Source organism: Medicago sativa, chromosome 1, assembly GCF_051527215.1.
Source record: "Medicago sativa cultivar Bolivia chromosome 1, Bolivia_mono, whole genome shotgun sequence".
NCBI classification, from domain to species: domain Eukaryota; kingdom Viridiplantae; phylum Streptophyta; class Magnoliopsida; order Fabales; family Fabaceae; genus Medicago; species Medicago sativa.
Window position 1 is genome coordinate 73,723,732 of NC_140749.1, and position 13,365 is coordinate 73,737,096.

The 13,365-nt window shown below is 31.9% G+C and overlaps 1 protein-coding gene across 1 annotated transcript; it reads left to right on the forward strand.

The window, feature by feature from the left end:
- Positions 1 to 8,294: 8,294 nt before the first annotated feature.
- Positions 8,295 to 10,168, forward strand: LOC146957258 (heavy metal-associated isoprenylated plant protein 35-like). The gene is made up of 3 exons (XM_085735203.1): positions 8,295 to 8,418; positions 8,539 to 8,614; positions 8,773 to 10,168. The coding sequence occupies exons 1-3, from the start codon at positions 8,365 to 8,367 to the stop codon at positions 9,840 to 9,842; spliced, it is 1,200 nt and encodes a 399-aa protein (XP_085591329.1). The 5' UTR covers positions 8,295 to 8,364; the 3' UTR covers positions 9,843 to 10,168.
- The last annotated feature ends 3,197 nt before the right edge of the window (positions 10,169 to 13,365 follow it).

A 13,365-nucleotide genomic window follows, 5' to 3' on the forward strand; every position in this document is an offset into this window, starting at 1 on the left:
CTATGCTGGAAGCAAGCAAATGTTGCTCCTCCAACTTACAGGGTAGAATGCAAGGTGACTGCAGTATACCATGGCTTTTGCCTATGAATGAGCAGTCCGCTAACTATCAAGATCCTGCCGCATTTTGCAATATTGAGCAAGCATGAGGAAAGAGGGGATGTATGTTACAAATTGCAACAGCAACTGTCAACTATACATTTGACATAACTATCAACATTGCTACATTTGGTAATTATTTGACCAATTCAAGAACCGGTTTGTCTGATCTTATGATCTCACAAAATTGATATTATTGGTAACTAGCGGAAAGCATCGTGCCGTCTGTCCGCTCTTTCTACCGCGCTAACGCATGTGATTATTTTATTATGTTTGTTTGTATAATTTTGATTAAAATTTTTAAATTTTTAAATATTAATGGAAATTATTGATATATTGATTTATAAACAAAATATTGTCAAGACATATAACAAAATTATTTTTGAACTCAACATATTTTAGTTTGTCTGCATATAAAATTAAGATAAAATAATGATCATTTATTGTTTATTCTAATAGTAATTAGTAACATTATAACATAAATGTATAAATGACATGTTATGTAAAAGAAACATTGTTATGATTACGATAAAAGAATATCTTTAAAAACTACTCCCTCCGGTCACTATTATAAGCAAAAGTTCACTTTTTAGATTCATTCAATGAATGATGTATGTAGTCTATTATAAGCAAAAGTTCACTTTTTAGATTCATTCAATGAATGATGTATGTAGTCTATATATAGACCACATACATCATTCATTGAATGAACCTAAAAAGTCAATTTTTGCTTATAATAGTGACCGGAGGGAGTACATTTTTCGTAAAGTCTCAATCTTCTCCTTCTATTTTCCCTTCTTTAACGAGAACTTTTGTTAAATTTTGAGAAACCCCTCTTGATAAAGCTACATATAATTGACCATGGCTGAAAACATGCCGTGGAAAATCGATTCCAACATTGGGAATGGTCTACCCTTATGACTTATTTATGGTAATAGCAAAACTTAGTCTAACGGTAAACTGTTTTCTACTAAGCACAAAGGGAAGTCCTGAACTCACATTTGTTTTTAATTTGATTCTGGACAAGAATGCTCTTTTTCCAGCATTGCTTCCTGTTAGGATTTCCACATCAAACATATTCTTAAATAAACCACGACATAACAATCATGTCCCATTACACAGACCATATCTAGGGTCTATGTTTCGCAACAACATCAAAGGTGCACCTTTTTTTAGCTTTAAAGTATGTGGTGGGATACTTCCTTGAGCAATCGAGTTTAGGAATTCTTGTTGATATAAGTTATGAGTATCCCCTTCAACCTCGTCAAATGACAACAAATTACGTTATTCTCCTGGAAACTGATTGATAATTAATATCTATACTATATATAAATAAAACTACCCCTTTCGGCACATTTTTGGGTTGGACTTTTCTTTCCAAAAATACCCTTAATTTTTAATTTTAATTTTAAATACAAATATCACATGTAACAAATAGATAATAATAAATTTAATTTAAGGAGAAAACTTACACACAATTCCTTATGAATTGTTCTTATTGTTAGCCAATTATAAAATAACACGTGGATTACTAATCAATGTCACTAATCGTCCCCGCTAACCCTCTTTTACCTCCGTTAACCACAAATCAAACTCACAAAAAACTAGAACAAAACAAAAACTCATGTTACTTTTTTATCAGCCGATTTTATGTTGTACATCTGTGTTGTTCCCCTCAATACAACCGACAAAGATTGCCAAGTATTTTCATATCTCTTCCACAAAAAACAGTATTTCCATATTATTTTATTATTTTATTAATATAAGTTACTCTTCATTAGCTTTTGATCAATTGTAACAAACGTGAGCAAAAAATAATGGTAAAGATTGGACTTTAAATCCTCTAAAAAAAGATTAGTAACAAATGTGAGAAAAAAATAATATTAAAGATTGGACTTTAAATCCTCTAAAAAAAAGATTAGTAACAAACGCGAGCAAAAAATATTGTTAAAGATTGAACTTTAAATCCTCTAAAAAAATATTAGTAGCAAATGTGAGCAAAAAATAATAATGTTAAAGATTGGACTTTAAATACTCTAAAAAAATATTAGTAACAAACGTGAGCAAAAAATAATGTTAAAGATTAGACTTTTAATCTTCTGAAAAAAAAAAAGATTAATAACAAACTTGAGCAAAATATAATGTTAAAGATTTGATTTTAAATCCTCTAAAAAAAGGATTAGTAACAAACGTGAGCAAAAAAATAATATTAAAGATTGGACTTTAAATCCTCTAAAAAAAGATTAGGACTCAAAATATTTTAGAAAAAGATTTATTAGCACTCTATCAAATATTAATTATCAATCGGTTTCCAGGAGAAGAACATAATTTGTTGTCATTTGACAAGGTTGAAGAGGATACTCATAACTTATAGCAACAGAAATTCCTAAACTCAATTGCTATAGGATGTATCCCACCACATATTTTATACTCCCTCCGTCTCTTAATATTAGTCGTTTAAGGTTTATGCACGATTATTAAGGAAATGATTAGTTGCGTTGATTTTGATGGTAAAATTAGTATCATTTACTAAAACACCCTAATTAATTGTAGTTAGTGGAGTAGTTAAGTTGGATGAAATTCAATAAATAAGGGTATAATAATGGAAAAACATAATAAATGCTGCATTGATATTCTAAAGTGACAATTATTTTGAGAAAAATAAAAAACGGTAAAGAGACAATTATTGTAAGACGGAGGGAGTAGGTAAAAAAAGGTGCACCTTTGATGTTGTTGCGAAACATAGACTCTAGATATATGGCCTGTGTAATGGGACACGATTGTTATGTCGTGGTTTCTTTAAGAAATGTTGGATGTGAAAATCATAACAGGAAGCAATGCTGGAAAAAGAGCATTCTTGCCCAGAATTAAATTAAAAACAAATGTGAGTTCAAAACTTCCCTTTGTGCTTAATTGAAAACAGTTTCCCGTTAGACTAAGTTTTGCTATTACCATAAATAAGTCACGAGGGCAGATCATTCCCAATGTCGGAATCTATCTTCCACGACATGTTTTCAGCCATGGTCAATTATATGTAGCTTTATCAAGAGGAGTTTCTCAAAATTCAACAAAAGTTCTCATTAAAGAAGGGGAAATAGAAGGAGAAGATGGAGACTTTACGAAAAATGTAGTTTTTAAAGATATTATTTTATCGTAATCATAACAATGTTTCTTTTACATACCATGTCATTTATACATTTATGTTATGATGTTACTAATTTCTATTTGAATAAATAATAAATGATCAATATTTTATCTTAATTTTATAAGCAGACAAACAAAAATATGTTGAGTTCAAAAATAATTTTGTTATACGCCTTGAAATTATTCTGTTTATAAATCAATATATAAATAATTTCCATTAATATTTAAAAATTTAAAAATTTTAATCAAAATTATACAAACAAACATAAAAAAATAATCACATGCGTTAGCGCAGTAGAAAGAGCGGACAGACTAGTTTAATATAGTGCTATCAAATCTTTTTCTAAAATATTTTGAGTCCTAATCTTTTTCTAAATGATTTAAGGTCCAATCTTTAACATTATTTTTTGTTCATGTTTGTTACTAATATTTTTTTAGAGGATTTAAAGTCTAATCTTTAACATTATTTTTTGTTCACGTCTGTTACTAATCTTTTTTTCAGAAGATATAAAGTCTAATCTTTAACATTATTTTTTGCTCACGTTTGTTACTAATCTTTTTTTTAGAGTATTTAAATTCCAATCTTTAACATTATTTTTTGTTCACGTTACTTTCTAATCTTTTTTTCTGAAGATTTAAAGTTCAATCTTTAACAATATTTTTTGTTCACGTTTGTTACTAATCTTTTTTTAGAGTATTTAAAGTACAATCTTTAACATTATTATCTTTAACATTATTATTTTTTTTCTCACGGTTGTTACTAATATTTTTTTAGAGTATTTAAAGTTCAATCTTTAACATTATTTTTTGCTCACGTTTGTTACTAATATTTTTTGTTAGAGGATTTAAAGTCCAATCTTTAACAACATTTTTTTGCTCACGTTTGTTACTAATCTTTTTTTTAGAGGATTTAAAGTTCAATCTTTAACATTATTTTTTGCTCACATTTGCTACTAATCTTTTTTTAGAGGATTTAAAGTCTAATCTTTACCATTATTTTTGGCTCACGTTTGTTACAATTGATCAAAGGTTAATGAAGAGTAACTTATATTAATAAAATAATATGAAATATTGTTTTTTGTGGAAGGGATATGAAAATACTTGGCAATCTTTGTCGGTTGTATTGAGGGGAACAACACAGATGTACAACATAAAATCGGATGATAAAAAAGTAACATGAGTTTTTGTTTTGTGCTAGTTTCTTGTGAGTTTGATCTGTGGTTAACGGAGGTAAAAGAGGGTTAACGGGGACGATTAGTGACATGGATTAGTAATCCAAATGTTATTTTAGAATTGGCTAACAGTAAGAACAGTTCATAAGGAATTGTGTGTAAGTTTTCTCCTTAAATTAAATTTATTATTATCTATTTGTTACATGTGTTATTTGTATTTAAAATTAAAATTAAAAATTAAGGGTATTTTTGAAAATAAAAGTCCAACCCAAAAGTGTGCTGGGTAATTTTCTTTATATACAGTATAGACTATTTAGCCTTCAATTAATAACTTAACATAGAAGAGTCTTGCTTTACAACACCAATGCTCCTCCTTTCCATGGTTTACAGCAAAATCCAACCTGTCTAAAGTGAAAGTCTATGAGACATGTCATTTGCAAACTCTAATGTATAAAAATAGTGAAAATAAAGTGAAAAGGGAAGAAAGATATTGCATTATTTTTTTCTATATATAAATATTAGCCTATAAGTAGAGAGCATTGCCTTTTGCTCCTTTTTGTCAATACCTTGTTTCACATAACGTGCCATGTTATGAAGCAAATTTGAGAATGTCTGGTATTTGTCCCGTAGTACAATTTAAGTATTTAACTCTAAAATACATTGTCTTCTTTTTTAGGTCAACTTCAATTGCTTTACAATACTTTTCTTTGCTACTTGTTATATTTATGAGAAACACTTGTGTGGACCAGGACCAAAGAATTTTGGTTTGGTCATACACACAAGTTTTTTCTATTTTCTCTCTCTTCTCTTCTCTCTTCTCCATTTTCTCTCTCTTCTCTCTCCTCTCTCTTCTCTTTTTTCTCTTTGTGTGACCAAAGACCACTTGTGTGGATCAGGACCACACAAGATTTTCTCTATATTTATTTCTACATAAATTATATTCTCTAACACATATATTGGTTGAAATTTAAATAAATTCTACTAAATTAATGTGAAGCTATATAATTTAACGATATTCGTTTAAAATGTAACAAATTAGAGAGTGTGTAAGACGGTATATTCATAACACTTCTCATTCTTGTGTATGTTAGAAAAGTCAAAATCATGTCTATTAGAGATAAAAAAAAAATTTGGGGGACAAAAACGTCTCATTTTATTTTTTATAGACTAAATTAAAATTCATTGTATTTTTGGAAACGAAAAACTTATTTAACACTTTAAAATTTATATTATTTATTTTTCATTTGTCATTTATAATTTGTACGAGAAGTATGTTGGATGTTTTAATTGTTGTAATGTACTTTCTAGATACAATTAAATACCGTGATACTATAACGAATATCAATATATCATTTTTTTTTTTTAGATTTTTTGTTAACAAGCCAAAATAAAATATCATAACATGTACAAAAAGTTCTACCACCACAAGAAGTATCAGGTTAGAACAGATAAGTATCAAGAGTTAGATACAATGTCAATACAACTAAAATAACTAAAATAAAACCAACAAATGAAACAAACCAAGTGAGAAATCACAAGCACAATAAACGATTAAACCACCAATTATAAAAAAACAAAAGAAGCATATTTTGATTTCAATCACTAAAAAATATAAGCTTAATTTTGTCTAACAAGTGCTGCAACAATTTCTCCTTATGTTGAAAAATACGTCTGTTCATTTCTTTCCAAATTACCCAAAAACACGTAACCAAATCAAATGTAAAGAAGAATGTAGAGATTTAGAAGGTCCTCCAAATTGACCAAATTGAAATAGATGATTTGATAATCGTTACGGGTTGAATGAGGAGATGTCTAACCAATGTCGAACAAGATACCATATACTCCCAAAGTAGTTACAACCCAAAAATAGGTGCTCGACGCTTTCCTCCAAACCATAACCACTCACACAATGCTAAGAATTAGACTGAAGGATACCTCACACGATTAAGTTGCGTAGGAATTCGGTTACAACGAAAATGTCAAGCAAACAAAGAGACTTTCACTAAGATTGCTTTATTCCCAAAAACGTCGGAAATACCAGAATGAGCAGTCGGTTCCACGTGGGCCAACAAATGTCAAACTTCATTCATTGTATAGCCTTTGACAAGCTCGAAATGCCATTTCCACCTATTCACCGTGCCATCTTGCAAAACAGTGTTATGTAACAAAACAAAACTCTCACATACTATCTCTTCCTCCCATGTAGTTACGTATCTAGAAATGTTAAATAGCAGTTGCACCATCTATATAAATTAGTAGGCATGTGTGCTTGTGTTTTGTAGTCTCTGCTTGCTCCTGTTTTGTTTAATTTTTTTTATTTGAACGAATAGACTATTGATTTAGTTCATAAACTATCATTCTATTTTCAATTTAGTTTGCAATTGTGTAAATATAATAACTAGTCCATAAATCATATGAAATACGCCAATCTAGTCACTAAAATATATGAAAATCCATCAATTTAGTCTCTAGCATCTTAACAGCAGGGATTACGTACATTCTTTAGAGACAACTTATTATAGTTATCAAGCATAAATTAATGATTTATTTTTATTTGAATATGCTATTTTTATATTGGGAAGTAGCATGTAGAGTTTAACTTATGATTCGTTGTGTCAAGAAAGAAAGGTTGTATGAAAGGTACGAGGGTGTGCCCTTCTTCATGGTATAAAAATATATGTATTATACTAGCAAAAAAAATTATGAAAACTTTGTGCAAGCAGATGCCTTCAAACCACTATACATACATTATCCTTCCCTGCTCTCACGCAAACAACCTCCTTCATCAATGTCGGGCCTCACCCTCCACACCCCAACCTAAAGAGCATATCTCAGCAATCTTCATCATACAGTTCTCTACTAAATCAAAGTGACGTTTGAATTGGTCACATATCGAGCCTACTCCAACCACACATCCTTAAAGAAAACAAATAGACCCGTCGCCAACAACCCTCCCCAAATTTCATCAAACGAGTTGCCCACACCCAACCCTACACCTGTATGGATACTCAATAAGTTTTTCCACCATGCAACCTCCCCCCTTCTTTTAACCGCCCTCTTCCTCACGCGCCACTAAAACCTTATACCATAAAATACCCACGATCCACATGCATTTTCCAACACCATTTACAACCATTTTAAACTTCCTAAGCCTCCTAACTCGAAAAACCACCACACTTCTTAATCAAACAAATTGAATCTAAGTTAAACCATGAAATTTTCCTAACACACTCGCCTAAAAAAAACATTTAAAAATGAGAAATGATATTTGTACAACCACTTTGTGACAATTTCTAAACAACTTTCTCTCTCATATTCACATTATGTTTTTATTCTCTCTCCTCCTTTTTCTCTTACTATTGTTTTTGACCAATGAAAAGAGAGAAAAGAAAAGTTGTCACAAAAATTGTATGAAATAGTTGTTCAAATATCACTACTCTTTAAAAATATACTCCATCATTCTCTTTCATTTAAAATGAAATAAAGACACAAATGACATCAAAGGCCAATGACATCCGATATTTTCGGGTGGGGCTTCAGTGACTTTGTGTCGGGTGACTTTGATGACTTTAGTGTATTTTAGAGGAAAGAGAGTGATGATTGAATGATTAAAATAAATTATTTTGATGAGAGAGAATTATTGGTTAAGAAAGAGATAGAAACAAAGACACCGAAAAGCACCGAAGCCAAAGTCACCGAAGCCCCACCCGATATTTCCCGAGAACAAATAAGGGCCTACGATATTTTTTTGTCTCTTTTTCCAGGTCCTTCTTTTCATGAAAGCCTACAATTATATAGGAGTACCACTCTATAATAAAATATTCGTTAGTGCCTAGATGCCTTTATTCTCTGCTTTTTAAGCATTCCCATCAATTTCAAAGTACGCTTTTGCACTAATTCATTTCTCTTCTCTCTAACATCTCTCCTTTTCTCCTTCACTTCAAACTTTCAAATGGCCGCATCAGAGACACAAGCTGAACAACATTCACAACATCTCAACTACAAGGTAAAACTCTTGTTCCATCTCTTACTTTCATTTCATTTGTTGTTTCCCTAACAACGTACTCTTCCGTACTATTCTTCCTCAACTGCTTCTAAACTTGTTACTGACCATTTTGTCTCTCAGACAACTGTTTTGAAAGTCTCCATTCACTGCGCAGGCTGCAAGAGAAAAGTACACAAAATTCTTCAAAACATACAAGGTAATCTTTTTCATTTCAAAATCAAACTTTTTTTCCTTTATTTTTTACTTTCATTTTTTATTTTTAAGAAAAAATTCCATTTTTAGTATTCATTCTTTGAAGGGTTATTTTATTGTTAGTTTTTCTCAACGTTCAATTTATACTTTTCTGTAATCTAGGTGTTCAAAACATAGACATTGATTTGAAGCAACAAAAAGTAATAGTAACGGGGAACGTGAACAGTGATATATTGATCCACAAACTGACCAACAAGACAGGGAAGCATGTTGAGCTTTGGCCTGAACCAACAGAATCAAAAAAGAAGAAGCAACCAAAACCAGAGAAGAACAAAGAGAAACAGAGCGACTCAGAAACTGAAAACAGTGAAGAAATAGAAATCAAACAAAACAGTGAAAACAACAACAACGGAACAGGTAAAGTTGACACATCCACATCCAAGAACGTTCAAGTTAACGGCAACACCGCTAAAAGCGGCAACGGAAGCGGTGACAGTAAAGTTAACAAACCCAACGAAGGTTCCGCAACCGGGAAAACCGGCGTGGTACATGTTCAAGAGCTAAAGCCAGAGGTGAGAAAGCAAACAGTGGTGTTACCAGCCAAACCGGTAGCCGAGAAAAAAGTTAGCGTCGCAGTTCAATTTCCTAACGATGATAATGAAGAACCATTGACGAATGAGAAAACCGGTTCAACCGGTAACACAGGTGGTGATAGCAGTGGAGTGAAAAAGAAGAAAAAGAAAGGGAAAGGTAAAGTTGTTAACAACAATGTTGAAGAAAGTGTTGTTAATGTTGAACACTTCCGTAATGCACCGGGTACTGGTGGTTCAGGTAACCGGTCAAATGGTCAATTTCAAGGTCAAAGTAGTAATTTTCATGGGCAAGTACATTCAGGTTCAAACCTAACCAATGAAGTACCGCCACGTCATTACATTAACGAACAATTTCACCCACCACAGTACTATGGTCCTCCTCAATCTCATTTTGCTGCTGCTCCACCGGTTGTTACCGTGAGCCATCATACAGCGTATCCTAGCAGCAGGAGTTACGGTGCAGCGTATTATGCGCCTCCACAACCGTATCAATACGCGCATGTGATGAATACGGGAAATGAAATGGAGCCTCAGCCAAGGCCGTACACGTATGAACCAGAATCGTATAATTCATCACAACCGTCAGATTCTTTTGTTTATTTTAGTGATGAAAATCCTAATGCGTGTAATGTCATGTGATTTGTAATCATTTGGTTGGAGTGCTTTTCTGAAATACATACAACTTGTATGGGGCATGGGGGAATTTTGTAATGCTGTAGATAAGAATCAGAGCAAAAGCTTCAAAAGGAAGTTGGAAAAGAAAAGAAGACTACTACTTTGTTTGCTTTGAATGGATGGGAAGTTGGTAGAATAATAGAGTTCTTCTGGGTCTTTCTGGCTTTTGTTCAGTGGTTGTCCTTGCCTCTGTGATATATACCATACTAGGACAATACTTGAATTTTAAAATTATTGGCCTTCTATGCTTCTTAATTTGACTTTGCTAGTATACTTAAATCTTTTGTTTATGTGTTCTTATTTTTTTTCCATGTGCTTATCTTTTCTCCATTATTTAGTTAATACAGATAAATAATTACCAGGAGTATTATGATCTACATTTTTTAAATGGTGGTGAGTTTGACAAAATTAAAATAACATTTCCAAAATGAAAATGTAGATTTTGTCCAAATCATAGTTATTTGGTCAATCTCACATACAATTCAAAGGGTAGCACTTGGGTGACATAATGTCACCGTGACATTAAATCTGGGCCACAAAACACACATTGCCATTTGCATCTGGGCCACACAACACATCAATGAGTACATTTGTGTGACCCAGATTATAATGTCACGGTGACATTATGTCACCCAAGTATTTTCCCAATTGAAACATGTACTCCTTCCATTACTAACCGTAAACAAAATTGATTTTTTTAGGTTCATTCAATTAATGATATATGTGCTCCACAATATGAATCACATACATCATTAATTGTATGAACTTAAAAAGTCAATTTTAAATATAAAAAAATCTCTAATGGTCATTTATCAAACAATTGTCTATGTGTGATTTTATAAAACTGATCATTTGTGTGTGAAAATCAATTTTATAATCAAAAGTTATATAAATTCTAACTTCAAGTATAATGGATTCTACTCGACAACAATCAAACATATTTGTATAATGTGATGTGGTATGCAAGCTTAGGTATGTTTTCGAAATGCAAGGTAGGAAAGCAAGGTGAAATAACTATTTGTTTGTCCATAGCATTATTTAGAGATCAAACTTGAGATCAAATAGTTTAATGATTTAGAAATCCACCTCTTATGTCACATTATGTTGATTAGGATGAAACAACTTTGTTGTGTCAGCTCAATGCGTTCGAATTCATTTCCCAGGGAATAGAATTGGAGTGTTGTCCTCTCCCTCCATATATCAAAAGCCTAATTAAGACTCAAATATTTACTTTCATTTTTTATTCTTAATTACAAGATTGAATTGCTATCTTGTTGCTATCTCTTGTCACAAGTCACAACCATCAATTTTTCGTAGAAGAACCTGGTTCCTTTTATCTAAGATTAGTTAAAGATCTGGTTCACAAGTTTTAAAACTTGTCAGAAGATAAATGTTCTCTTGTTTTTTTGGTCCGACAAGATAAATGGTTGTGTAAACTGGGTTGAATGTGGTACTGCTTCTCTAGTCCACTTCTTGTTGGAGTTTAAAATGATCATACTGCAAATTCATGTGTATAGGTTCAGAATTTTATCTTCCAAAGATTGCAAATTCTTGGACTGCAAAGATCACCGAACCGCAATTTTTCAGCCACAAAAAGGGATCCGATTTCTGGCAAGAAACCAGCATCATCAACCAAGTGTCACTTAAATCCTTTTTGAACTTTGACAATTGTGAAATCTAAATACTTTAAAATATGATAAGTATCAATATGGAATATATACTTTTCCATTCGAACCATTGATTTTGAACTTCTTAACTTTTTTTTATTTCTTAGCTCAACCAAGTGAGTTCTTCATCCTTTCATATGGTGTGACATGATTCAAAACATTTTTTATAAAATTAAGAAAGAAAAACAACTATTTCTCCCCATAAATCTCAAGGAATCATCTCTTCTTTATAGCACCACAAATATCCAATTTCCAAATATAGTCAAGATCTAGAGGTGGTGCTCTATCTTTTAAAAGCGAAGTACATCCATATTTTGCAAAATATTTGTCATTAGATCATGTCTTTATCAGACAATATCAAAAACTTAAACTTGTGTGTTTAAATGGAAATGACTGGCTTGAGTTTTTTCTTTGACCTGCTGGATTTAGAGTCCGTAAGGTATCAAAACACCATTCCTTTTATGACTCCGAATTCATGTTTAATAACGTATCAAAGACATACGGAACAAATTCTCTATACCTAATTTCATATAGCATACTGTATGAGACCATCCATCATCAAATTCTCTACGAAAAACCTTCTATTAGTTGTGTCTTTTGACTAATATTCTTATACTTTTACCTCTGAATAATTTAATTTATACCAATTTGTAGGTAAATAATAATTTGTTGTGTCTTTTGACTAATATTCTTATTCTTTTTGGTGAATAATAATAATTTTTACTTGTACTTTTTTCAAATACATTATAAATATTTTGTTTTATACTATTCACGAAAATGTAATATTCATACGAAAACATTCAAATGGATACGTTGGGTAGATGAAATCCTCGCGTAATTCTTTGTCCAACCTAAGGGATGCTAAATGTATGTTGTCGATATCGATTTATGGTGAGGATCGGGAAGATATAATGAGCTGGAAATTTACTTCAATGAATGAATATAGTGTTAAGTTGGGGTTTTCTATATCATGGAAAATCTCATTGTTAATAAGGAGTATCAAATTAATGGATGGAAATTGGAGAAAGTTGTGAGCAGGGGCATGTTTTGTGCATAAATTAATGAAATGATTGACATGGATGGATTCCAATCCAATGTTTTTAATCTCTTAGAACTTGCAGCAAGATTAAATGATAAAGTTTGGGATGGTTTTTTCGTGTACTTTTAAGCATAGGAATGAGAAAGTGTGGGAGGAGAAAGATACAAGTGCTATAATATCGTTTCATTTGGCGCATGAACATTTGCATCAATGGCAGCAAATTGTTTGCTCCGATGTTAGAGAGTTTAAATGTAATACATCGGGCAAAAGAAGCTGAGCATGCCTAGTGCAAAATCCCTGGAGGGAAACGACAACGGTGCAGTGGTTTGGTCCGATGCTAGGAAGCTTAAATGTACTCCTTCCGTTTCAAAATATAAGCAAAATTCAATTTTTAGGTTCATTCATTTAATGACGTATGTGGTCCATATTATGAACCACATACATCATTAAATGAATGAACCTAAAAAGTGAATTTTGCTTATATTTTGAAACGGAGGAAGTAATGTGGATGCAACTAATTATTTATCTATTTCTACCAGAAAACAAGTGAAGTGCAAGCATGTGTGTTAGAGACGAGAAGGACAATATTTATATTCGCACAGACTATATGGAATATTGGCAAACCGAGTCCTTAAGAGACAGAAGCACGGGGTCAAAACGAGAATTGTTTCGGGTTATGCTTGACAGTCTATAGAACCAGAGGTTGTTGACCTTCTACATAGAGTTCAAAAAGTCATGCATAGCAATGTCATGTCCCCTAGGTCCATGAATGTTGTGTTCA

Bases quoted from the DNA above. Each gene is read 5' to 3' on its own strand.
- LOC146957258 (XM_085735203.1), top strand. From the start codon at position 8,365: ATGGCCGCATCAGAGACACAAGCTGAACAACATTCACAACATCTCAAC. The intron at 8,419-8,538 runs GTAAAACTCTTG...TTTGTCTCTCAG, and splicing joins CACAACATCTCAACTACAAG to ACAACTGTTTTGAAAGTCTC. The intron at 8,615-8,772 runs GTAATCTTTTTC...TCTGTAATCTAG, and splicing joins AATTCTTCAAAACATACAAG to GTGTTCAAAACATAGACATT.